This window comes from Phallusia mammillata, chromosome 3, assembly GCF_965637545.1.
Source record: "Phallusia mammillata chromosome 3, kaPhaMamm4.hap1.1, whole genome shotgun sequence".
NCBI classification, from domain to species: Eukaryota; Metazoa; Chordata; class Ascidiacea; order Phlebobranchia; family Ascidiidae; genus Phallusia; species Phallusia mammillata.
In genome coordinates, this window is record NC_137254.1 from 27,664,851 (window position 1) to 27,690,568 (window position 25,718).

The 25,718-nt window shown below is 37.4% G+C and overlaps 3 protein-coding genes, 1 long non-coding RNA gene and 1 other non-coding gene across 5 annotated transcripts; 1 reads left to right on the top strand and 4 right to left on the bottom strand.

The window, feature by feature from the left end:
• Positions 1–403: 403 nt before the first annotated feature.
• LOC145217549 (uncharacterized) lies at positions 404–5,331 on the bottom strand. Its single transcript, XM_080084811.1, has 6 exons — positions 4,990–5,331; positions 4,526–4,675; positions 2,542–2,658; positions 2,064–2,186; positions 1,711–1,830; positions 404–1,267 (listed from the first exon to the last, which is right to left on the bottom strand). Exons 1-6 carry the CDS (start codon positions 5,072–5,074, stop codon positions 1,164–1,166), a joined length of 699 nt encoding a protein of 232 aa, XP_079940937.1. The 5' UTR covers positions 5,075–5,331; the 3' UTR covers positions 404–1,163.
• A 383-nt stretch (positions 5,332–5,714) lies between these two features.
• On the bottom strand, positions 5,715–5,788 carry Trnas-gga (transfer RNA serine (anticodon GGA)). Its single transcript has one exon. It is a non-coding gene; the product is annotated as a tRNA-Ser (tRNA).
• Positions 5,789–7,953: 2,165 nt separating this feature from the next.
• On the bottom strand, positions 7,954–19,156 carry LOC145217547 (uncharacterized). Its single transcript, XM_080084809.1, has 24 exons — positions 19,002–19,156; positions 18,766–18,915; positions 18,205–18,318; positions 17,782–17,913; positions 17,392–17,550; positions 16,921–17,091; positions 16,570–16,695; positions 16,238–16,363; positions 15,898–16,032; positions 15,575–15,697; positions 15,241–15,366; positions 14,851–14,976; positions 14,658–14,780; positions 14,122–14,247; positions 13,914–14,036; positions 13,499–13,621; positions 13,031–13,153; positions 12,357–12,482; positions 11,854–11,973; positions 11,471–11,596; positions 10,869–11,012; positions 10,351–10,476; positions 8,247–8,364; positions 7,954–8,010 (listed from the first exon to the last, which is right to left on the bottom strand). Exons 4-23 carry the CDS (start codon positions 17,861–17,863, stop codon positions 8,291–8,293), a joined length of 2,508 nt encoding a protein of 835 aa, XP_079940935.1. The 5' UTR covers positions 17,864–17,913; positions 18,205–18,318; positions 18,766–18,915; positions 19,002–19,156; the 3' UTR covers positions 7,954–8,010; positions 8,247–8,290.
• A 237-nt stretch (positions 19,157–19,393) lies between these two features.
• LOC145217554 (uncharacterized) lies at positions 19,394–25,650 on the top strand. The gene is made up of 3 exons (XR_013857434.1): positions 19,394–19,516; positions 23,133–23,268; positions 25,055–25,650. It is a non-coding gene; the product is annotated as an uncharacterized LOC145217554 (long non-coding RNA).
• Positions 19,876–22,516, bottom strand: LOC145217551 (uncharacterized). The gene is made up of 6 exons (XM_080084813.1): positions 22,309–22,516; positions 21,747–21,884; positions 21,300–21,475; positions 20,992–21,137; positions 20,747–20,877; positions 19,876–20,576 (listed from the first exon to the last, which is right to left on the bottom strand). Exons 1-6 carry the CDS (start codon positions 22,514–22,516, stop codon positions 20,446–20,448), a joined length of 930 nt encoding a protein of 309 aa, XP_079940939.1. The 3' UTR covers positions 19,876–20,445.
• Positions 25,651–25,718: the final 68 nt, after the last annotated feature.

Sequence of the window (25,718 nt, forward strand, 5' to 3'; positions counted from 1 at the left end):
GAGCGGTTGCGACTTGCGACAAAATTCCTTTGATTTGATTCGCATTGCCTCTTCTTGTGCAATCTAGGTCAAATGTTGTTTCTGGCGTGGAGATGGGCTATTTTGAATTGAGTTGAGTTTGTTTCGCCCGGTGAAGCAGCACCAATGCTTTTAAATATTATCGTGATAAACACCATATCGTACACATATCTATAGGTTATGATAAAAATAAAGTGATATTTGTTTGTTTAAACAGAACGACAGTAAACAACAGACGCTCAGCGCCGAGTCCTAGACCAATACTCCTGTCAATCAAACTTTTCCGTCTATTTATTCAGCTACAAAACGGATCTTGTACACGTTTAAAAGAGAGTAATTTAAGTGTATCCTATTAGACCTACACAAAAAAGAACAATTCCAAAAATGAAAACCCATGAATTGTATTTGTTTTTAACTGTTTGAAATCAAAAAGTAAAAACCAACTACTGTATGAAGAATGCAAAAAACATTTCATGAAGAATGTAACCACATAGGGTGTTTTTGTGCTGTCGATATACATATAGGATAAAACCTATACACCTCAAATAACACGTATAATTACATACATATATAAACACTATATGATTTGACACAGGCTACTGTTGTACGTAAACTTTTGAAGGTAGGCTAACACTTGAGTGTTTCAAACCGAATCTAATTCAATGACAATAAGCAGTTGGAACAGGAATATTATCTTCCTGAGTACATTTTTATTTGTCCCAAACAGTACGTTGCAGCAAACGGGGTCTTATTTATCTACATCATACAGTTAAAAAACACTCATTTACTAATATTTAGTGTTTCTTCAAGCTTCATGTAAATGATAATGACGCAAAAAGTTCAAAAAATTAAAAAAGTATGTTACACTCGAAAAAGAGCGAAAAATGAAAGCAATATGTATAAAATGTAATTCAAACATAGCGAATGAAGCCGTTATACTAACGTACGTAGCTGAGTGTCTTTGATTGAAAAACAAAACAAAAGTATGCACTGCAGGCAGGTTGATGTTCCACTATATAAAATAGATAAACACTAATGTGTAATGCTGAAGACGGGGTTGTTGATCACGGATGCGTTGTTATCAGTTTGTTAAACGTTCATCGAGAATCCGTTCATACTATTTATGCATCTTTTTATGTTCATCATCACAGAAAACTTGCAACAAGTGGCAAAGCCACAGTTATCCACAAGGCGGCGCTGTTGACACTTGCTGCAGAGGTCGTTGTCGTTGGCGCAGGAGTTGTGGTCACTAAAATCAAACAAGAAGGATCGACTGTAAATAAGCTGGAAGTTGATTTTTTTTCTGTCATGTAGCATTATTTGAATCTTTAACCGAGAGAAAAAATTGCACAGTATCGATCACTTCATAGAAGTAATGAAACAAACCGGAAAACTTGGTAAGAAACAAGAAAAGTGCTAATTACAAAACGATGTAATTGTAGGCTAATGCTGCAATGTAGGATATAATTTGTAGCCAAATGTGACATTGTTTGTAAGCCCAAAGTTTTCTTCATGCAAAAGTTATTCGTGTCAAATTGCCAGCTTTCAAATTGCCCTTCGTGTATGCAAATCACACCACACTCAAGTTATAAAACCTTCATACTTCGCGGGCTACTGTGTGTAATGATGCCCGCACAAGCAAATGCAGCTGATGCATTTTCGAATCACCAAAAATCGAAACATTCTTCTTACCACAGGAAGATCCCGTATCTGTTTGTCCAGCCGGGCAGCCGCAATTGAAGCTTCCAGGCGTGTTGGTACACGAAAGATGAGATGGTGTGCATGGGTTGTCAGCAGAACACTCGTCAATGTCTGTTAACAAACATTTTGGGTGCAACATACGTGTTATAAATAGATTGTAAACCAATAGATCTTGTTCGAAATATTACCCTTAGCCTGAGCCTTTTTTGTTTGTTTCTCGTTTATTACGCTTTAGCCACTGTTTAGTTTTAAATGCTCGTACGTCGTGAAACATGTTTGTTTCAAATTATCACACGAGATTCAGCGTAAAAAGATGATTTCAAAAATATTCAGATTTTGCTTACCGGAACAAGATTGGCCATTTCCTGTAAAACCCGTGTTACATGTGCATGAAAATGTTCCGGCTTGGTTAGCACAAGCGGCAAAGGTATTACATGGAACAGGAGTTTGTGCGCATTCGTCAATATCTGTACATACAAAGATGCTGTTTTAAACCATACGCAAGTTCTATGGTTTTGAACTTAGATAAAATCAATCAAACCTTTGAGATCTACGAAGCTACATTCATAAACGTTTATGAACTATGAAAAGGAAATGAAGAGGTTTAAAGACAAATTAGGCGAATGTTGTGCTGAGGTTTTATCGCTTTGACAAAAGAAAACATTGCAAAACACGTACCGAGTCGGTAATAGCTCCGCACAGGTTGAAAAGGTATAAAGTTAACAAAAAAAGTGGATGATACATCTGGTAGACTAGAGTTCGTGAGTTAAAAATATCAAGTTTGTGTGTAAAAAAACCTTCATAACAAATAAGCTTGGACACCTGTGCAAGTGAATCCATCCCCTGTATACCCCGATTGACAAATACATTGGAAAGATCCCGCAGTATTATTGCAGCTTGCCTGGACGTGGCAAGTCGTTGTAGCGCATTCATCAATATCTGCAATGGTCACATGTGATAAAATATTAGTAACGATTCTCTTGTAAAAACCTGGTGTATGCCGCAGTAGAATACTATCTGGAACACTATAGCTATTAACGCTGTAGCATCCTGATCTCTACATGTTGTTTTTGTCATTGCTTTTTATGTTTTAAGGCAATTCTGACAATTTCTAAATAGGCTACGTTAACATTGTGTCCACAGTCGTTGCGGATTATGATTTAGGATTATCTTGATCTCATTTAACAAGTTTGTGACATTAGTATAAATCCATCCTTTAGCCAAACGTTTTCTGCACTGGTAAATGTGTGGGCGGCCAGTCAAGGTTTGAACTCACAAACCAACGAACACACCACGTCGTAATTGTAATCGGCCAGTCAAGGTTTGAACTCACAAACCAACGAACACACCACGTCGTAAATAATTGTAATAGCGCAATGCTGTTACAAAATACACTAGATCATATTACAAACACAAAATTAAACCCGCCTGGACAGTTAGTTCCTGTGGGTATCAAGTTATGTGGAGGGTAGGCCGTCGTACTAGAGGTTACATTGAAGCCTGCGTTGCACACGCATTGCGCAAGAGAGGCGGCTGGACTTGTACAAGCTGCGTTGGTGCCACATGGATTGAAAACCGTGTTGCAGGGGTTCGGAACTGGCAAAACAAAACATTTGAAAATATAAACGGCAATTGAAGACAAACAAGTAATTATAATTGCGAATGATCAATTTTGTGACTATGGATATTATAACTACGGAACTATTAGGGCGGTTATAGATACGGTAATGCTAATACATATGTACAAATGTAAATACTTTCGTTTATACGATTTAGACTACATCACCTTGCTAGTCCCAAAAACTTAAGATTAAAAGTATGTTTGCTGTGAAATTGTCACAACAGCGAAACGCCATCCCACCCAATGTACCCTTCGCACTTAATTATCTCCAAAGTTATTGTTGGACGTAACATTATACTACCTTACGGTTATTTGAGACATGAGAAGCTTGGGCCAACACAATAAGACCGTGACCTCTACATGCTGTCGGTTAATGGGCGATAATGAAACAAAACGTGTATTACATCATCTCATTATTACAACACCACTTCATACCTAGAGGTCATATGTCAAAAAATCCCCGAAATGCAGACAACTTTCCCTTAATGTCGTCATTTTCAACAGTATGGCGAAACCAAGTTAGAAAAAGAGATAGAATACACAATATTTTTTACCTCAGTCGCAGAGGTATTAGGACTAGACATATACTTGGTGATGTGGTCGCACCGTTTGGGTGCAGAAATCCTTTGTAAACGTTAATTTGCTAAAATAAAAAATTCGAGCACTCCAATACGTATTTGTCCACCTGTCGGTATCAATCTACTTGTGACGCTACAGACAGCTGCTAAGTAAATACAGAGGACCAACGACAAAGCCACCACAAAAGAGCCACCACCAAAAGAGATAATGCCAGCAACAAGCGTCTATGTTTTGCACAAAAGGGTGAGGGCCTTTAAAACGTGTCATAATGGCGCAATCAGGAAGTGGCTTGCTATTGACAATGTGGTTCCTGTTTTGCGAAGAATTTTGACTTGCAACAGCCAACTCAATTGTATTTAAGACTAACAATCTATGATTAGCACGTTTGACGAGTATTTGAGCCATATAAACGGCAGTTTGAAGCCTCAAAGTCGTATAAAACAGGGTTCTAATTTGGCTTTGATTGGTGTAATTATCTTTTTTTCTTATTAGTTTTGATTGTACCAAAATTGTTCACTACTAGGCCTAACATGAAAAAAAAACTATTTTGAATTGCCACATAAGGTGTTAACTGTCAATCAAAATCAAACAGCAGCATAAACTTACTCGTTTGGGCAGAATTTCCACATGAAGTTAGGCTCAGCAAGGCGTCGTCGGCCACTGAACGGTTTTGATAGGCAAGTGTGCTTGTCATCAATACTGCTGGAGTATCCGTGCTTCCAGGAATATCATGAGTTACGTTGTATACGACTAACACTAGAATAAAAACAAACGACCAACAGTAGCACATTTAAAGTTTCCAACCTACTGTTTGTACAATAGCAACAAACAAATTGGTACCAAAATTGACCTATTTCGACTTCAAATTGACTTTTAAAACAGTAAAAAAATATAAAAAAGACCAGCAAAAGAAGGTCGTGTAACCGACTCAAACACATTTACAAAAACAATCTAACTTGTCTTTCATACAACAAGTATGTAAGAGGTAGTATGTAAACAACAAAGTGTATCAGTCTCACAAAGTGCGCTTGTGGTTAAAAGACAAAGTGTTAAGGAAATGTTAAACATACCAGCATTCGCATCGTTTGCATTTGAAGGTTGTAAAGTTGTAAAGCAGAACACAATCACAATTGCAAGGTACGTCACCACCTTCATAGTGTTGCTTGATTTTGGTTGATTGGTAGGGAAAGATAGAGTACTGATTTAGGGTGTAGCAATTATTACTGCGGGAAACAACACACAATGATAGCATATATTGAAAAACGCGACAAGACTGAACTATAGCCAAGGCCAACTGCTGCCAACAGGCCTATACAGCTGCACCAAGCTTAAAAACAACTCTTTCACGACTAAAATGAATACGCCTGAAAACGAATGTTTAAATGAAGCTCTACAATTCGCAAACCTTTCGCTGAAAGTACTGACCAAAGTAATGCCTAGCAGCGCCTGGCATACGAAGATAAAAGCTTGAAAACGGGGAGAAATATAGGGGAACTCCCCGAAGCTCTCCCTGTTTTTCACCCTTGATCTGGCCTGGCGCAAACTCCGGAAACTGGTATTGCGCATTACACATCACGTGGGGATGATGTAAGATGCCACACACGGTTTTTTTTAGCGCCTTTGTGTAGTTTAGCGAGCTCCGAAACAATGGATGTTTAAATAACGTATTCGTAGCAGAAACTTCAACCTCCGTATAGTCTGTCACAGTACGCCAGGCCCATTGAAGGCGCTATACCAAATCAGCCGGTCACCAAGCATTCACCACCATATGGCAAGGCGTAGGCTAGAAAAATCTAGCCTGCGGTGGGATTCGAACCCACGACAGGAGTCTTTCCGGGACTCGCGCTCTACCAACTGAGCTACACAGGCCCAGTGGAGAATCCGCCGAAAGTCGAATCACAAGCACCGTTGCCTGCCTCGTTTAGTCTGGGGCTTTATTACGAAGATCTGTCTGCTGCTTAACTAACAAACTGCTGAAAACGACATTGCTAAACAAACTAGCAATACATTACCACGTTTAAAACACGTAGGCGAAGATGAAATTACTCAACTCTATAGTTCGTACCACGCTTTTAATTGACATCATGAAACGCGTAAGGCCTATTGGCTCCAAAGCGCAAACACATTCTCCATACCTTTATTGTGTTGTGCCGAAATCGCACGTATCCGAAACAAAACGAATTTTAACGGATGTGCCTTATTAAAATCGTTTTGTGTAGGAATACAAAACAACAGTGCCTTTGCACAGTATAACGCAAACATACATATTTTACAAACAAGCGGGCGTTTCAGATTTCTTGTTGGTTGGTTTCTTAACATACTACTCGGGTAGTCGATATTTTGCTTTTCTCTTGTCAGAATTTTTTTGTAAATAACACAATTGTTTGCGCAAAACAATGTGATACATTTTATTATATCAGTAACATTCCGCACAAAAAGGGACGAAAAACGCGTTTAAAGTTATCAAAAGAAACATAGACCCGATGTTGCATGTAGCAGAGTTACATTCAAAACCTCCAGGTTGATTTAGGCAAGTTTGATATCCTTCACAGTTGTGCTGATTCGTACAGCATTCGTCAACGTCTAAAATAGCAGTTATATAGGTTAATTTTCAATTTTGGCTTTCGTTATCTGACTTCACATAGTTCTGTTCTATACACCGTTCTAAGACATCAAATCATCCTACAGGGCAAGGGATTTAGTCCCTTGACCAACCACTGTGGCTAGTAAACGTTTTGCAAGGCTTTATTTCTTTCAGGAAAACTGTGACACTGTGCACAATATTCCATTTTGTCCATAGCGTACACAACACTACCTTTGTTTTTGCCTTTATCGTTTAAACGGATCAGCAAGGTTACATAATTGTATGCGGTGAAAAGAGTCAGTAAAACATACTTTGCTTACATGGCATGCACGAAGGGATAAACGAGAGAAAAAGGGGTTTAAGAACTATTGCTTTGCCGTTAAAGCATTGGAAATTGGACAACTATGAACAAATTAAACATAGTGTTGTTCATACCTGAGCAGACCGTACCATTCTGTGAGTAGCCGGTCAAACAAGAGCAAGTAAAACTACCAGGTAAGTTGTTGCATTGAGCGTTTAAACCGCAAGGATCACTGGTTTCCAAACATTCGTCGATATCTGAAAGGCAGAGGAATATCAGGAACTTAATGTGCTTTTATAGTTTGCAAAGCTAAAGAGATTTTCTTTCGAGCTTAGGGTAATTACAGAAGTGTATAAGGAAGTATAGGTTTCTTTGAAAGAGTGTTTGACAACTTGCAAAAGAACATAAAGCGCAATTAGAATACTCATCGTCCTATAAGATGAGTTTTAGTCGAAATTTGCTTTATAGAGCAGATACTAAAACAAAATGAAATGAAATTTTTTAGTCTTTAGAAATCATTTCAGTTTAGAACCCAAATAGTTGCGCCCGTGGTTAATATTTTAACTTGTACGCAAGAAGAACATCTTTATAACAGCGATGTCACCGAACACGCAGCATAATATACTTTAACGTACCTCGACAAGTGCTTCCAACAGCAACATGTCCGACAGAACAGCAATTGAAAGATCCCATTGTGTTTGCGCACAATTCGTCATTAGTACAATTATGAGCACCGGTTGAGCACTCGTTAAGATCTAAAACAACAAAAACAGCTTGGACACTGGAGAACGGAATAAAAAACGCTAAAAACAGAACCATACAGTACAGGTGACAAAATACAATACAATACTGTCGTGGGTACGAATCCCACCACAGGCCATAGTAGTTATCTTATGCCGTGTCATATGGGAATGCTTGAGAGACCGCGGGCTTGTTTTGGTAATGGCCTCATATAGACCTTACGTGTTATGATTTATTACAACAAGGTGCCGCTATATAGTGAATTGTGTGTATAAATATAGTATGCATGCATACATGTCCCGGCTTTTTATAAATTTCTTAACATTCGGAAAATCTGCGCACCTTCGCAAAATTGCTCGCGCTGAGACACAGTATATCCAGAGGTGCAAAGGCAAACGGATCCGTTTTCCGTGCTTTTGCATCCAGGAAATCTTCTGCAGACACCTGAATCGCATTCGTCAACATCTACAAATGTAAAAACAACATATAGTTACTGTAAATGATAGTCAGTAACAGAAAAAAGAGCATATTTTCACTGAGAAAACAGAAGTCACAATGTTAAAAATTGAATCAGATTTGCGGTACTTGTGCTTAAAGCGGTCAGATGCGAATTTTTGAACATTCGTATTTCACAAGTAGAGCCGTACTTAGAAAAAAATAAATACACTAATATGTTTTCATGTACAAATTTAAATGTTTACCTGCTTCCGAATCGATGACCGATGAAGTCCAAAATATGGCAAAGTTACAACAAAACACAAGGAGATATATCACTCCTCTCATTGCGAAGAAGTATCGCTTGACTTAATGTTCTGTAATCTGATATAGGAGAATACGGTACAACAAATTGATTAGTCAACTTTATACAGCCCTTCTCGTAATTGTTATTATGCCTGGCAGCAACAGCTTATCAATTGATTAGTCGGATGCGCTCTCAAAATAAAGCTAAAACATATTAATATTTTGGACTACAGCACTTTTTTTCAACTCGTCTACTCTTAAATGGTTACTGATTTATAGTATGTACAAATAACTCAATCTAATGAACAACTGATGCTTTCAATCTTCAAAAAAGTCATCAATTTTCATCACTTTCAAAATAGCAGTACCTTACTGATGATGGCATGAGCATTTGCCGAAACGTTTGATCAATAAAGCATGTCGCTTTTTACATCTATTTAGGCCGATATTTTCACCATTCAACTTATGAACAGATCCGTATATAGTGTCCCGCAGTTTATCTACTGATCTTTAGTTTGAGTACTTTAGTACTGCATACACTAAAAGTGTATACACTAACTCTGTGAGCTGGTTTCCGAACTACAGCTGCTCAAATGAGGTGCCTTAAACTTCGTGTAAAAACCTCTTTTGTACTAAATCGTGAACGAATCATGTTTATTTCATCCAGCTGTAACATTCGATCTCAAGCTAGCTATTAAAGTTATTTTGCAAGATGACGTCATACCACACATTTACATTCAAGAAAGCATATCAAAATAGTATACCGTTTTAAACCTTGTTTTCAACTGAGTTTCATTTTGATTAAAAAGTTGTTTAAAAATAATCTTTTGATTTGAACCGGAATTAGGTGCGCCCCAGTTAAATTGCGTTCGAGTCACGACATTTGGAAAGCAACAAGAGCTCCATTTTGAAATAAAAATTAATAGGTGTGTTAGCTTTGGCGCAGTATTGGTTGTCACCGAACAATATAACCTGTTGTAGTAACACAAACAGACTCGAGACACATGTCAAAGTAATGCCCCATAGCAGATACCAAAGATTTATAAAACCTTCCGGAAACGCGCAACAAGCCAAAGAGAAACGCCACATGCAAACTTTCAGCTACTCAACACTAAGGCACTAGGCTAAGGAAAAACTACGCAATGTTTCTAGCGAGGTGAAATAGTAGAAGCAAAGTTATTAAACAACTATTCAATGCGGCGATTGGCGCGATGCCACTTGTACAACTGATATCTGGAAAACAAATAAACCTTTCTTACGAATATATTAACAAAACAAGGCGGAAAGGCATCTAAAACCTGGTTAAGTTACATTGATTTAGCCCAGTGGTTCCCAAACATTTTTATATTTTTTTCAAAACGGTCCCTTTGCCATTATTTCGAGGGCTCGCGGTCCTTAAGCTTAAATGTGTATTTCATAAAAACGAAAGTTGATTGCAGGATTTTAGCTAGTTATGCAAAATTGCGCATAACAATCATCCAAAGACAGCATGTGACATCACAAACAAGACAAAAAACATTACGATTGTGCGCGAACAATTGCATTTTTAATAGTTGTCATTCAATAAAGGCCATTGTTTAGCAATGGAGACAGTCGATTCACAATTCTACTTTGATTTAAACTTATTTAGTGGCACAAACTGACGCCAAATAAGATTATAGAATTACTTCAGCTGCTTCGCGGTCCCCCCAAAAATGCCTCACGGTCCCCTAAAGGACCGCGGACCCCAGTTTGGGAACCGCTGATTTAGCCGGATAAAAAGACATCGGAATTCGGAATTAACATGACTGTACATAACTAAAAACAGGGCATTTTTGACATAAAGCCTGTTACGAGCCTAGTATTTCACAGTTTTATCATTTTGTTAATGTGGGTCAATCCTAACCCATTACACAGGCATTTGTTGTAAGAATGTGTGGCAAAGCAACCCTGCAATTCACATTGTCGGTCATTTAACTAAAATTTCCTGTATAATGCGGCTTTAAGAACACAAGATTTTATGCCATATTGAACATATATTTTGGAGGACGTAACAATGTAGATGGAAACAAAAATCTTGCGTACCTGTGCACCATGTTCCGTTTCCAGCATATCCAGGATAAACACATTTACAAGAGAAACTACCGAGATGGTTAGTGCAAACTGCGTTAGTGTCGCAGTCATGATTTCCGCTACTGCACTCGTTTATGTCTGCAAAATTCCATTAAGAAAAATTGGTTTGTATATCAATCACACAAATGTTAATGATAAAATTGTCAAAATATTTCATTTAAACCTTTCAGTGTTCGTGTACATCAAATACATATATATATATAAGACCTAGTAGTTAAAGTAAAATACTAAGAAATAGACTCACTGTACAGGAAAACAGCAGGACAATAATCATGCTTGGTGCAATAACACAAGGCATATCTTATTAAGCATAACAAGAGCTATAGAGCTAAATAGTAATGCTGAATGAAAACACCTGGCCCGTACATAGTCGTTTATGGCCTTACCAGTTTAACTGGCCACGGCTCGTATCATAATGTTAGGGAGACCTTATTCACCCAGCTAAGTCAAATATATCTTTACACGCTCACCTTCACATGTAAAGCCGTCCCCGGTAAATCCTTGGTTGCACACACACGACGTGTTACCGTTTACCGTTTCCATGGCAGCGTTCGCATGACACGAGGGAGCGGGTGTTGTGATTGCTGGAGCAGTTGGGCACTCCGAAAATACCTCTGAAAAGTAAAGAAGGTACATACATATGCTTTGGGTTGAGTTTCTATGATCCTAAATTTGTTGTGTACAAGTCTATTGCTTGTACAATTTTGGAATGTATGATATTTCAGTATTTTGCCATTGTATTCTATCGGTTAGGCAACAGTGTCCATGCAATTTCCCAAGAGTACAGCGTTGTAAGCAGGATTGGACTCGGCCAGAACCCATTTAAAAAACGTATTAGGCCCCTATGTTGGTGATATTACGACACAAACGACGTGAGTTTGAGGTTAAACTCGAATCAATCCCGCATTATTCAAGTCAAGTCCAAAACCGTACCTATTTACATGTAAAACCCTTGTAGAGAAGCAAAATTTAACAAACGTACTGTCAATGATAGCAGGGTAGTACAAAACACAAGTACAAAAAATATTTAGGCAAATACAAGTGTTAATATGGCAAACGTTGGTGTACTTACCAGAGCAGAAAGTACCGGTACCCCCAAACCCTGGATGTTTGCAGCGACAGAAAAATCCACCAGGATAATTTGTACATTCCGCCTCCAAGTGGCAGTTGTGAGTTAAATCGGTGCACTCATTCACATCTGTTAAGGACGTTACGTATTGTTAAAATGAAGGTAGCTCTCCAAACATAGGAACTCACATCAGACAAAGCTTGCAAAATTATACACAGATATGACAGAGTGTAAAATCTGATATGGGCGAGTTTAAAATCATCTGAATCAAGCCCGTTTTTATTAAACTTACGTCCGAACCCGACCAGAAACCCCCGGCCGAGTTACAGCTGTTGACTATAGTTTAGAGTTAATGAGTAAGAGGCAACACGAAATACGGCATATACCTTCACATGTCGTTCCATCTCCAAAATAACCGTCCAGACATGCACAAAAGAAGCTGCCTACGGTGTTTGTGCATTCTGCCATCCGGTGACAAGATTCAGTCAGAGAACATTCATCAAAATCTGCACACATTTTAACAATTAGTTTAGTGTTTTTCTAACTAGGCGATGCGCATCCATGGATACGGTGGTGCAAAATGGTTGTTAGTGCAGCTGGTGATGAGAGATTGGCCTCATTGACTAGTGCTGGCATCCAACGGCACTCCAGTTTGTTGGGAGGCAAAAAAAAAAATTAAATAAGTAGGGTGTGCTTGCCAAACAGGATTGATAAAATTTAATACAAAATGTGACTTCATGAATTATCAACACTTTTATTTGGTTGCAGGACAATTAAAAAGAAAAGCGTCGTATTATAATGAACCTACAGTGATTACAAAGAAAAACATTGGCCAAACATATAAAGAGTAGTATCCGTGAACTTCGATGTGAAGTCCTATTTCGTTCACCTTCGCAGTGAGTTCCGTTGCCAGTATATCCAGTTCTACACGTGCACTGAAAACTGCCGTAGGTGTCGAGACAGTCAGCGTCGAAATGACAATCGTTCAACAAATCATCAGCACACTCGTTAATTTCTAAAAATCAACAAATTCATGTAACGCTGTATCAGATTGTCAAGAACTTTTGAAACTTCATGCGATTATCGCAATATCAGACTTGTGATTAGGGCATCGTCAGGCGCTTTTATTTAATATTCTGCATTGTGATGTATAATAGTTATTGTGAAACTTAGCCATTTCATGATTTCGACATTTGTTTCATTATTATAAGTAAGTATATTTAACAGATTTTACCGATCTAGACTGCATCCAAAAACGGCGCGAATCTACGGATCTAGTAATATAGCATTGTACAAGTGAGAAAACAACTTGTCATTTCTTCTATAAATATCCATAATGAATGAGGGAACTCTAGTACACTGTTTTTGCCTAATGGACCATATTGCTGTAAAGTCGATCATGCTTATTCAAAAAGTTTGATTTAAAGCATAAAAACAAATTATCGAGCAAAGTTTCAGCAAAACATTTTCGCACATACAAGCTTACACATAAGGAAAAGCCAATCGGAAAGCAGTCTACCGAGACGACGTACACAGTAAACGAGGCGTGACAAAACAACTTACGTTCGCAAGTTGTTCCACTCCATGAAAATCCAATAGCACAAGTGCACACGAAGCCGGGTACTTGGTTGACGCATGTTGCACTTTCATCACAATTGTTTGTGCCAGTTGAACATTCATCTATGTCTGAAACATAACAAGGGGAAATATTAAAGTGCTTTCATGTAAAGAAATTAGGCTAACAAATGAATTTACATGTTGTTTTTGACCTAACTTTTGTTAAACACGCATATCTTTGACAAAATTAACACTTCAAAGATTGCTTATGTGTCATATTTCCATTAGGCAGGTGTGCACAAAAATAAATAGTTACTATTTGTAGGCCAATAAAACTGACGTTTCTGAGAAAAGAAATACCAGATCAAGATAACAACGCTAATTGTTTTAAAATATTACAACAAAACTACCGATAACGAATAGGACAAATTCACAGAAGACCATATCGTATTAAATGTACGTTTTTATGCTTACCTGTACAATTGTTGCCGTCTCCAGTAAATCCAGACTCGCAAACACATGTAAAGCTTCCTGTATTGTCTGTACAAATCGCGTTTGCGTGGCAGTCATCCAAGTCAGCCGAGCACTCATCCACATCTACACATAATATTGGTGTTCACCTTTGGCAGTAAGGTCGTTAAGTTACGGCCTGGTTTTAACAGCAATAGATTATTGCGCAATGTCGCGTTAAGGTTGTATGCTTGGGTCCCTGGCTAAAACTGGTAAAGGGGCCCTATCCATATACATTTATACATATAATTGTCGTTCAAAGGTTAAACACTAAAGAATACAGTTAATGTCGTAGGTACTATTCCAGGCCCGAAAACACTTGTAGAGCCAATTTTTGCATCTTAATCACTTGCAAGTCGTACAAAAAGTAACAACATACTTGTACAAATAAACCCATCACCGACAAAGCCATCAAGACAAGAACAGGTAAAGGCTCCCAAAATGTTGGTACATATTGCTTGGCTACTGCAGTTGTGTGTACCAGTGTCACATTCATGGATATCTGTGAACCAACGCCGACATAAAATGCAACGTTTAGGCGAAAAATTTTTTCCCTACATAAAACAAATGTCGGCCAATAACTTTACCTGTACAAGTTATTCCATCTCCATTGTAGCCCACTTTGCATGCGCAGGTAAACGAACCAGGAATGTTAGAACACACTCCGTTAGTCGTGTCGCAATTATGTGTTCCTTCCGTACATTCGTTGATATCTAAATTAAAAAGTTTTGTTATATTAGTATTCAAGGGTTGAAAACCGTTAGATACTCTTTCTGAAAAAAAAATGTGGTAGGTTCTTTTAAATGTAAAAGCCATGGTATTCAAAAGTTTAAAATATGTACTTCATATGTGTTAGCTTTATAACAGGTCTGACGAACAAATATTACCAACGTTACTTGATTTATAAGTTATGGTTTGTCCGTATTTCAATAGCTTCCTGCAGGATCGTTAGTTCCGTAAGTCTCTTTTATGGTTCAGAATTTTCAGTTATATTGCCTTGTCTGACATGAGTCACTTCTAGATCGAAATTCAAGTCGAAGTTGTGGCAATAATTTTATATGGTGGCGCTTGGAAATACTTAGCGTTTAAAACTACTGTATTGTGCATGTGTAAAGTAACATACCGTCACAGACAATTCCATCACCGCTATATCCAGAAATACAAGCACACGTGAAGCTGCCTATCGTGTTAGTGCAAACAGCAGACTCACTGCAGTTGTCTGTGCCTGCGGTGCACTCATCAGTATCTGAAACCAACATTAAAAGCGTTGCAATGTCAATAAATGGTACCGAAATTTACTCATAGTTATATCACACCTGTGCATGTTATACCGTCTCCTGAGTAACCTGTGTTGCAAGCGCAAGTAAAGCCGCCATCTGTGTTGGTGCAACTTCCATTTATACGGTTGCAGTTGTCAGTCCCTTCCGTACATTCGTTAATATCTATAATTGTACAAAAAATTTAAGTAATTGCCATTTACGGTTTGCATGCAACACATACACGATAAGAAAAATGTTAATACCTAATTACAGGATTCGGCACTTAGAATAACAGTTAAATTGATTTGTATAATTGAAGGAGACAAAAAAGTATAACACATCACTTGGTGACGTTAATTTAATACCTTTGAACCTTATAAGGATCTGAATGTCCCCCCCTCCCCCAACCCCCCAAAACACACAAGTAATAATAAAACGCTATGCAACCTGTGCATGTATATCCATCACCAACATAGCCTGTGTTACAGGAACAGCTGAATGATCCAGGTGGTACGTTCGTACATGTGGCACTTGTACTGCAGTTGTGACTTGCATCAGTACATTCGTTAATATCTTAAAATGTTTGGAAAAGATTAAACAGGTTTCAACGTAAAAATGTATCCACGACAGCAACATGTATTTGTTTTACACGATTTTTGGCATGCTTCAATTGCACAGTTGAGTCAACAATGTGGTATTATTGGTACGTCAAACGAAACGTATTTCAGAAGACTCCCTCATATTATAAATCAAATTTGCGTATCGTATTACAGTTCCTTACCTGAGCACGTAACACCGTCTCCACTATAGCCACTGTTGCATGCGCAAGAAAATGTGCCGGCTAAGTTGGTGCAAACACCATTGGTTGAACAATCGTTTGTTCCCTCAGAACACTCGTCAATGTCTAAAGTAAAATCAGCCAGTAATTCTTAACCTGTTTTTTCCTCAAAATATTTGCTTTTCAAATGTTTAAATGCCTATTGAAAATATATGTATCTACAAAACGACCACATTTTGTTCTGATTGGTTACCTAAAACACGCTATTTAACAATAAAACAATATATTGAACAAATCTATGTATGCGCGTAGAAATGGAACCTTACCTGTACATGTTATTGGGGTTGCAGCTTCGTTAATCACAAAACCGCTGTTGCAAATACAAGTGTACGAGCCATCGGTGTTCTGGCAAGCGCCATTTCCGCCACAGTCATATCCAAAATCTCTGCACTCGTCAAGTTCTGAAAATAAAGCAATTCACATTTAACAAAAAAATAATACTGATAACTGTCGCTATACTTTATCAATGTTACGGTGCTGTCATTGTGCTTTAAAATAAACTCTTTTATGAGGTTTCGTTTCTGTGCGTGCTGTATAGGTAGTCCTGTATAGGTGGATTATGCCTATTGCTGTTTAAGGGAGTAATATGATGATGTGTCATTTTACCTTCGCAGTGCGTTCCATTTCCAGTGTTTCCAGTGGTGCAGTCGCAAATGTAACTCCCAGCTGTGTTAGTGCATTCAGCTAAGGTGTGGCAGGTGTTCAAGCTTGGGTCAGCGCACTCATTTATATCTGACAAAAAGCAAGTAAAATCAGTTTGTAGACATTGGCTTCATTGCTACTACGCTATATGCCACCTAAAGCTTAAGTCATTAGGATTTTACGTTTTACGCGTTTTTAAATGCTTGCAGGAGTGAATGCAGCTGCTGGAGTGTATTTCATACATACTCGTTTTTTCAAGTCACCAGTTCAGTCTATGCTTGACTGTATTTTCTTACCTGTACAAATTTTGTCCGCTGACAGTTCGTAGCCCCGTGTGCAAGTGCATGTGTAAGATCCGGGAGAGTTCGTGCAAACGTCAGTCTGGTCCCCGCATACCGTGGAGTTTGTGCATTCATCAATGTCTGTAAAATAAAAAAGTGCAGTTATTACAAGGGTTTATGGTCATGAAAAAGTGAAATTGGTGCATTGTTTATCAGAATATGGGATCAACTGGTAAACATTTACCCAAATTCCACCCTGGAATTCGACTCGATAGGAATTTTATTGAAGTGTAATAAAGAATAAAAGAAAACTAGTTGCAAATCAGAAATAATAATTCTCACAGAAATCAAATGAAAAATTCTTACCAGGACAATTCGTTCCATCTGGAATCAATACATGTTCTGGTCTGTACGTTTGCGTACTGGCTGTTTGGTTAAATCCGGCCAAGCATTTGCATTGTACCAACGACTCTCCGAGGTCTGTGCAGTCAGCGTTGTCATGACAGGGATGGAAATTGGTCAGACAAACATCAGCAACTGTAAAATATGACAAAAACGTATGTTTGTGCAAATTTACCATAAAACAACTACTCCTTTGGTTCTAATAGTTTCCAAATGGAATTTGACATTCCATGTGCAAAACATTAAACAATCATCCAAGGAAATGTCCTAGATTCACTAACGTTCAGACAAATGGCAAACTTTTTTCACATAGTTTACCCTTGACTATAGTCAAGCGAAAAACCTGAACTGCGCGTAATTACAATTATTCAACAAATAACAGATTTGAATATCTCAACAACTTACAAAACATTTGTATGTTTGACTTAAACTTACTTCCGATTTGATTTGCAACATCAATAGCACGGTTTCGTGCTGTGATTGCTACTGTGAGATTGAAGTAAACATTGTATTCAACGGCAGAAACGAACTCCAGGGCTGTGCCATTGCCTTCCTCTGGAGGCACTGTAGCTGTAACGTTGTAAACAACGAAAACTGCAACGACAAAAACTTTTGTAAACGCAGCCAATGTTGAGTTTCACAACGGACACCAATACTAAACGCAGTGTTTAACAAGTCAAAAAATCCGCAACATATCACTTGACGTTTAGTCAAAAGACTGCTTTTTCATGAAATTTTGAGGAAATGCTTTTGTCGTTTGCGTCAATAGAAATCTTATACACGACTCCTATACAAAAGCACTACTAAGTCCTGTAAACTCCTTACCAGCGTTTGGATCCACGCCAAGGCCATAATCGAACAAGATCACAAGGCCAACGATAATTTGACTTATTAACTTCAATAACATTTTGGTCGTACTGCTAAAATCCACCTCTGTAAAATCTCTCCTGCAGTTTCCTGAAAATCAATGCTGTTTACGGCTTAGTGAAAGGTGGAACTGAATTCTCACTTCTGTGGTCTAAAGGTAAGTTCACATTGAAAGCGCGATTATGGAATTTCTACTAATTAATTAACCATACGCGGCTACGTTTCGCACAGGTGCTGAAGAAAGGGCAGTTTTATTGTGTCGTCATTGTGGTTATGAACAGTCTCGTACATACCGAAGCTATAAAAGCGATTCAATACCACATTACTTCATTTAGATTTCAATTTGCTCGAGTGTAACAGTAATGCACAACAGCAAAATACCTTTACATCAACGAAATCATGGTTTTAAATTCCGCCAGTCCAACCGTTTGCAAAGGAATGTGTCTTGCAAAAGTTTCTGAAGTTGCTGTTTCCGCAAGTCGCCGCAAAAAATCTCTAAACATTTTGCACAACAAATATATACGAATATTAGTTGCATTGAAATGTTAATGGTGGTTAAACTACGTCGCATCACAACGCACAGCAAGTGTAGGTAAGATATTACGCAACAGCGGCAACCTAAACAAGAGAGGTAGGCTTTATGCGCCATCTGTTGGAGACGAATTAACCTGCCAATTTCGCTTTATAAGGGTCTGGACAAGTGACAAAGCTTAACAATTATTTGGGCCACACAATGCTTCAGACGTTAGAGTTTAGTTAAATGTCAACTGTAGCATTATGACATGGCTTTTTTCGCTAGAAGGTTTTTTAATTGTGATTTAACGAAGTTGGAATGCTTATATAGCAGAGTTATGTTATCACATATGTTGCGGGGCAGCAAACTTCTAAACATAGGTTCAAATATTATTAAACACAGCGACACTGTGAAACACATAAACCAACCGTATTCAGTATGCTTTCAAGACAGCAAAGTAAACTTGCATCCTTTCGTGAATCGACCTTCAGGTCATTTCCAACATTGTGGTAAACTCCTCAGAATTTTGAGTCAACACATAAAAACAGGTAACAGGACAACCTCTCTGAGCCGAGCCACTGCAATTTAAAGTGTTTGATGAGTTTGTTTACAGGCTATAACTAAGCTTAGTTTTGTATTTTGATTGCAAGATATGATATCTTACCTTTGCCACATACATTCCGTAACCAGTGTTTCCGACAATGCAAATAAACAACAATAACATCCAGTTATAGTGTGTACTTAATCAAATGACTTCAATATACCCATTGTCACCTAACAGAAGTACATGTATTAACTACAAAACAACATAAGCACCATCAGCTGCTGTTAAATGCTGTTAGAAAGGAGCAAGTGAAGTCAGGAAGATTAACAAAAAGCGTTTGTTGCCTAAATCCGTTCAAAACGTGGAAGCCTGAAACCCCAATCAGCTGATTTGTGTTTTAGCGCGTTTTTCGAACGTAAAAAACGTCACAAACGTTCTTTCTTTGTTGCGCAAAGTAGTCTGGAGAGCTGGGCGCATTTGCTGGAAAGCATTTGTTGAAAGTAAAGGCTGTCTTTAACACCCTGTTTTACTGAATTACAGTTTTAAGAGCATAAAAAACTAAAATAGGGAACTAATGGCAGCCGAAAAGATGTTGGTTTAGATTGTGAAGGATTACAATTAAAACGAAGATATCGGTAAGTTTGGTAGTTGTAAGCTAATTTTTATTTTTTTTTGGCTTCTTGTAACTAAAAGTGTGATTGCTTTGTTAGACAATAGATAATGAAGTAACAACAAAACCTATTGTTGCGCAGCAGAAAGTACTGACAGCTTAATCGAGTTTGACAAAGTTTAAGCCTAATTATGTCTTGTCAGTCTATGTCGCCATTTTGTAAATTTCAACCTGCATCAAAATTGCAATGCGGTTTTATTTTACAAAATAACATAGTGAGTGGCATTTTACTGTTTCATGCTTTATAGTTATTGCTCATGGAAATAAATTAGTTCCTGCAAATACATTTTTGCTTGTGCTTGTTCATTTAACACGCTTACCTTGATTAGTTAGAGAAGAACTTTTACTCCAGTTTAAGTTGGCCGTGTTGGTTTTGGTTTGCTAACATATGTTCATAGGCTGGAATAGGATTTAGCAAAAAACAAACAGCACGTTAGTAGATGAAAACAGTGAAGTTTAAATAATCCCTACTGCCTGAAAATCAGAACTTCTAAAAACGAAAAATCTGTATACCTGTAAACAAATACCTGTAAAATATTTTTAATTGCCGCCGTTGTGTGGCGGTTGGTTAATCTTGTAGTTGTAAAGAGAGGTTTATTGGTAAATTTTACTAGTGTTTAATACAACCTACTTTAATTCTTAAAAACACACACATTTAAAATACTTACTAGTAATATAGTTGTGCTTGTGAAAGGAGTTCCAGCTTGTTTTCAGAAATTGTATTTTGTCAGGTGTGGTTAGCGTGTAAGGTGTGGGTAGAGATGCTGGGTTTTAACAATTTCGTGTTTGTTTGGTTTCAGTCGTTTGTGTCTTTTGTGGCCAAATTCAATGTTGTTAACGTACAGTATGTTGAGGTGCTGTTATACGCATTTAGTACGGTACCTGTTTGTAGGCCTACTTACATGTACAGCTAAAGCTGTCAAAAGTAGAGAAGTTGTGGCATGAGCATGAAAAACTTCCCACAAGGTTGACACAAGTGGACTCGGAAAAGCAATTGTCCTTACCAGTAGCGCATTCGTTAATATCTACGCCAAATAAGATATATGTAAGTGTGTTTTACCTTTCTATGCTGGTCAGCCCTTTTATAATTTGCGTTTTTTAGTTACTACTCTACGTAAGATCGAGAACATACTTTTTATTTAATTGCTACAACAGTCTATTAGCAGTAAATAGCCATCTTGTTGCCTATACTGACCCACACAGGTGGATCCGTTCTCGACAAAGCCGTCGTTGCAAATACATGCCAGACTTCCATTGTTGTTTCTGCAAGTCGCATTTTCATTGCATTTTTCACTTTCTTCCAAGGTACAATTATCCGACGCTGTTCTGTAAATATTTTATTAATGACAGTGAACACTTTCCGACAATGAATTTTAGCATAATTTAAGCAAAATAAACATCTTAATTAAAGCTTCATAAAATTATTTAAACGTTGCTCACAGGTTTGCAGGAGTTGCGTTGAAAGTTGCGTTTAGTGAAATTGGGATAATGCATGACACGGAATAGGTGGATTGTGCTCCAACGGTTTTCGTTGCCCGTCCGTGGTTAGTCAAGTTCCAGTAGGTGGACATGTGAGTTGTGTTCGACTGCAACAAAACATCTCATATATTTCACGCACGTAATTTTGAATGCTTTTGTCAGTTAAGTTGTTGTATATTTTTCTTGGTAAAAATTATTACTTAAACACCAAAAACATTTTATTCTCGAAATTGCGAGTTAAAGTCAGAAGTTATTAAACGGTAACTTACGTCAGTGAGTCCGTCGCAACTTCCGCTAAACTTCCAGTAACCAGATCCATCGTCAGTTCCACTGCATGATCCCAATGTTATTGCGCTAACGTTGGTAACACCGTTGTTTGCAAAGAAACTGCTTAGTGCCCAAACTTCCACACGGTCGGAGAAGCAAGTAAAGTTGACTGGTTGAGCTGTAAACACAACAGCCTGTTGTATTTGATGTGGGTGTGTGTTCTGTCCGACTAATACTTCGATTAGCTTCTGATGGACGCCTTAGGTTTAAGTGCTATATTTATTGGTAATTTTATCATGTTTGAATAGCTGAACTCAAAATGATTTCTGGTGGTCTGTTTGTTTAATTCCAAAAAATAGTCGAAAATCTAAAATCGGAAAGTACTAGAATTTACCTACCAATGATGTTGTCTCTTGGACTTAATTTACAGCCTGAAAATTAAAACTCACAGCAAATTGTTCCGTTTACTCCGTTTGTGGATTGGTCGACTAAAGAGCTTGGACACGCGCAAGTGAAACTTCCGTTCGTGTTTTCGCAACTTGCTGACAATGAACAGTTTCCGTAATTTGTCAAACATTCGTTATAATCTAGTGGAGAAAAAATGTTTAATTCTTGACAGCAGTAGAAATTCTGACGGTCCTTTTAAATCAGTGGTACTTTACATTTTGCAAGATTTTTTTTGCAAGATCAAGATTTTAAAATGTTTCCTTGTATACCTCTTGCTGCTTACAATAACTGACAAGAGTAAGCCGAATTGTAGTTATAAAAATGAAATTCACAAGAAAAACGATTAGTGTTTTTACCCACTCAGCGGAGTTGTTTATGTTTAATTCGAAGATTATTCTCATACTAAACTTATACATACTAAGCATTTACTATTTTTCCATAACTTAAATCAAATAGCCACACCATATCTCGTACCCCCGGTTTTGAATTGCTTCAATGTTAGCTTTCTTTCTTGTCTTTTTAAATAATTGCAAATTTGGTCAATTATATGTCTTAACAACCTACCATCACCATGAAATCCGATCAGTCTTATTGACCCTATTGTAGGATTCCTGATCAAAACGGTGAATTGATCCGCATTGTGGGTTGTTTGATTAAATGAAACTGTTGCGATGACTTGCCTTATTGGATCGCTTAACACTCTTTCAGCAGTAACTTCGAAAGTGTTGTATGATAGATGGGTGGTTATTGAAATTACCTCAATAAATTCCATGATCTACAAAGTTAAAAATAAATCTCTCTAATACCAGAAAATTTTATTTTTATTTGTGTTATCGTACATTTAGATAACCAGTGCTTTGTGTTACAACGTGAACGTACATACATAGTCTGGAAGCAAAATCTTACCACAAGTTCATGAATAGCAATTGAAAATGCATGAGTCGGATGGGGATTAAAAAAACTTGGAAGTGAGAACACTGCACGGTAGTCGTAGTCATGTTGCGCAGCTGAAAAAAAATCCTTAAACTTTTAATCCTAAGGAAACCAATGTTTATGAATATACAAAAGTTTATTATTGACATGTCACTTTATACTATCTGCATGTATGTTCCAGCTTTCAATAGAACCTAGGTTCTATTAAAGCAGGTCAGGGGCAACGAAACTTTTTTCACAGCGGTCCAGATATTTAATATTAAAAGCGATTGCCTTATGGCTTATGAACCCTAACGCATCCTTTCATAAACTGGAAATCGCAAAATGATTTTTAAATCGCTACATATTTTCGGACGCATTGTTTGCTTCCTATAACGATAACTTATATATTACGCACAATACAGATTTCATGTTGTAGAGTAGATGGACAATACAAAAGGGTTTTGTTGTTTCAGATATTTTATTTTGACGAGTTCGTGTTTGGCCGACAGTACACAATGTTACCGGAAACTGTAAACGTCACCTGCATGAGAAAGCATCATAGCCAATCCAAGTCCAGCCACTGCCGCTTGAACTGCCACCAGCAAAAAGGTACGTTGCATCTTAATAGGCCTCTAGTTTTTTGTTAAAAAAAATCGATCTGCAAAGAACATGAACATGATCTTCTTATTCTTCTAACTTATTCTCCTCATAATCACTATACACGTACTTTCTCTTCTTGGCAGTAAACACTACAGATGATTTTAGAGTACTTTTTAAAAATGCTGACCATTCTTTTGGTACGTTAGGTTCAAAATGCTACTAAAAGCTAACTTTTCTGTCATTGTATACATCGCTTTTTGAAGCATTGTCAAATCACAAAAAAGGTCCACCTCTTTTATTTTGCTACTCTTACATCGGCGCAACTGGAATTAGACCACAATCTGTGCTTTGCGTGATCAAATTGCCTTTTTCTTGTTGTATGTGATGTAAATACTGTAAAGATTCGATTGAGCTGAATATATGGACGGAATGTTCGTTTCGTAAAAGTTTTGTCATGCCTATCCTTCTGGGGACTTTGTGCTTTTGAGCGCGTTAAATTTAGTTTCGGGACTTGTTGAAAGTTACATGCGTTTGAAATCGTAACCCTATATGCACATCAGGACGACTGAATCTCGTTTATTTAAAGTCAGTGGTACTCGTTTTTGCGCTCTTACACCAATAAGCTTTTTAAAATACGTAACTTAATATGCACATCAGGACGGCTAAATCTTTTTTTAGTTTTTAATTTTGTTTATTCACGTTAGCTACACCATGAAGGAAGTTAAGCAAAACGTTTTTATGTCTGATCATAAGTCAACACACATATGTTGGAATTCCTTTTTCCTTAGTGCTATAAAACCCGGTTAAAGATTGATTAGCAGCATGTACTGATGTTAACAACAAGGATTGTTGGCCTCGACATTTCGACGTCTGCACTGTTATTTATAATATAAATGCTATCTGTCCGTAATGTTCCGGATAAAGCTATGATTCAACGACTACGCAATAGTCTCATATAAAATTAATACATGCTATTTTTCAGAATTGAATCTCTCACATTTGTATTTATTGTGAAATATTTATTGTACAATGTGAAAGTGTTCATGCACAAATGCACTTCTCAACTAGATCGCAACTAATGTTGTATGCCTTTTCCAAGCCCAATTGATAATAAAAACGAAAATTTTAAAGTCGGCTAAAATCCGGAAGATGTTTTCAATACAGCTTACGAGAGTAATTTTGTTCACTTAAAAGCAAAGATTTTTTTACGAACGAATATAAAATGTAATAGAGGTACAATGCGTTCGTAATATCAGGAGGAGTCCCGGAACGACGAAGCCTGGATGACGTAGTAGAAAATCTTGTGGTAGTGACCGAAATTGGTGACGTTGTGGTAGTACCTGAAAGTGTTAACAGCCATTTATACCAAAATGACTGCGACAACAAAGGCTGTTGTTACCTAAGGATTTCAAAAAAAGGATTTCTTTTTACAAAAAAATAAAAAAAAGTTTTTAACTTTTGTTTACCTTTCGTTGTCTTGAGGTGTTGAGTGAGGCTTTGGTCCACTCGAAGTATACTGTTTAGTTTGTTTGGAATAGGGATTTTGCCCAAATCGTTTTTGATTTCTTGCTTTATGGTGTGATGTTTTTTTAGGTCATCAAGCCACAGCGGCCATGTTTACAGATAAATATAAGCTATACTTATTTACATATAAATATACACCTAACCGTGTACCATTTGTTTCAATCGAAATTTCTGTAATGAAAACTAAAAAATGCGTTGGTGGGAGAAATAGTCCCATAAAGTTTTTTTTAAATTTGCAACTTACCCACCGATTCTTCATCTTTTTTTGCAGAAACATTTTCTTGCTCAGGCTGTTTTCCGATGAAATGTAAATTATTTTGTGTGATTACACTGGAACTAAATGCGTGTTTGTTGTACATGTTTGTAATTTGTATGTACGGGTTGTTTCATGTATTTTTGACGTGCGAGTATTGTTGGGTTGCTGTGTTTCAATTGGTTTGTACATGACAGATTACTATATACTTACAAGTACAGCTTATGTCGCTGCCAAAATAAGCAGAGTCACAAACACAGGAAAAGTCTCCATTCAGGTTAACGCAAGTCGATAGAGGAGAACAATTGTTTAAAGTTGCGTTATCGCATTCGTTGATATCTAGAACGGCAAAAAAACGCAATAATTTACAGAAATGCTTTACCAAAATATTGAATCTGTATGTATCATACAAGTAATATTTGATGTATAAAGGTGTATGTGAAAGTGCGTGTTTTGAACGACATGTATCCTATAGCATCATTAGTTCTTCATGCCTGATAGAATGCTGCTTTATATCAAAAAATTAAAAAAACATTTCATTTCAAACAAAAATTGTCAAGAGATCCATACAAATCAGTATTGTTTCTGTGTAAGTAAATGAGTTAACATGGACATACCTGTACAAGTCATACCGTCTCCCGCAAAGCCGCTATTACAAGTGCAAGTGAAACTCCCATCAGTG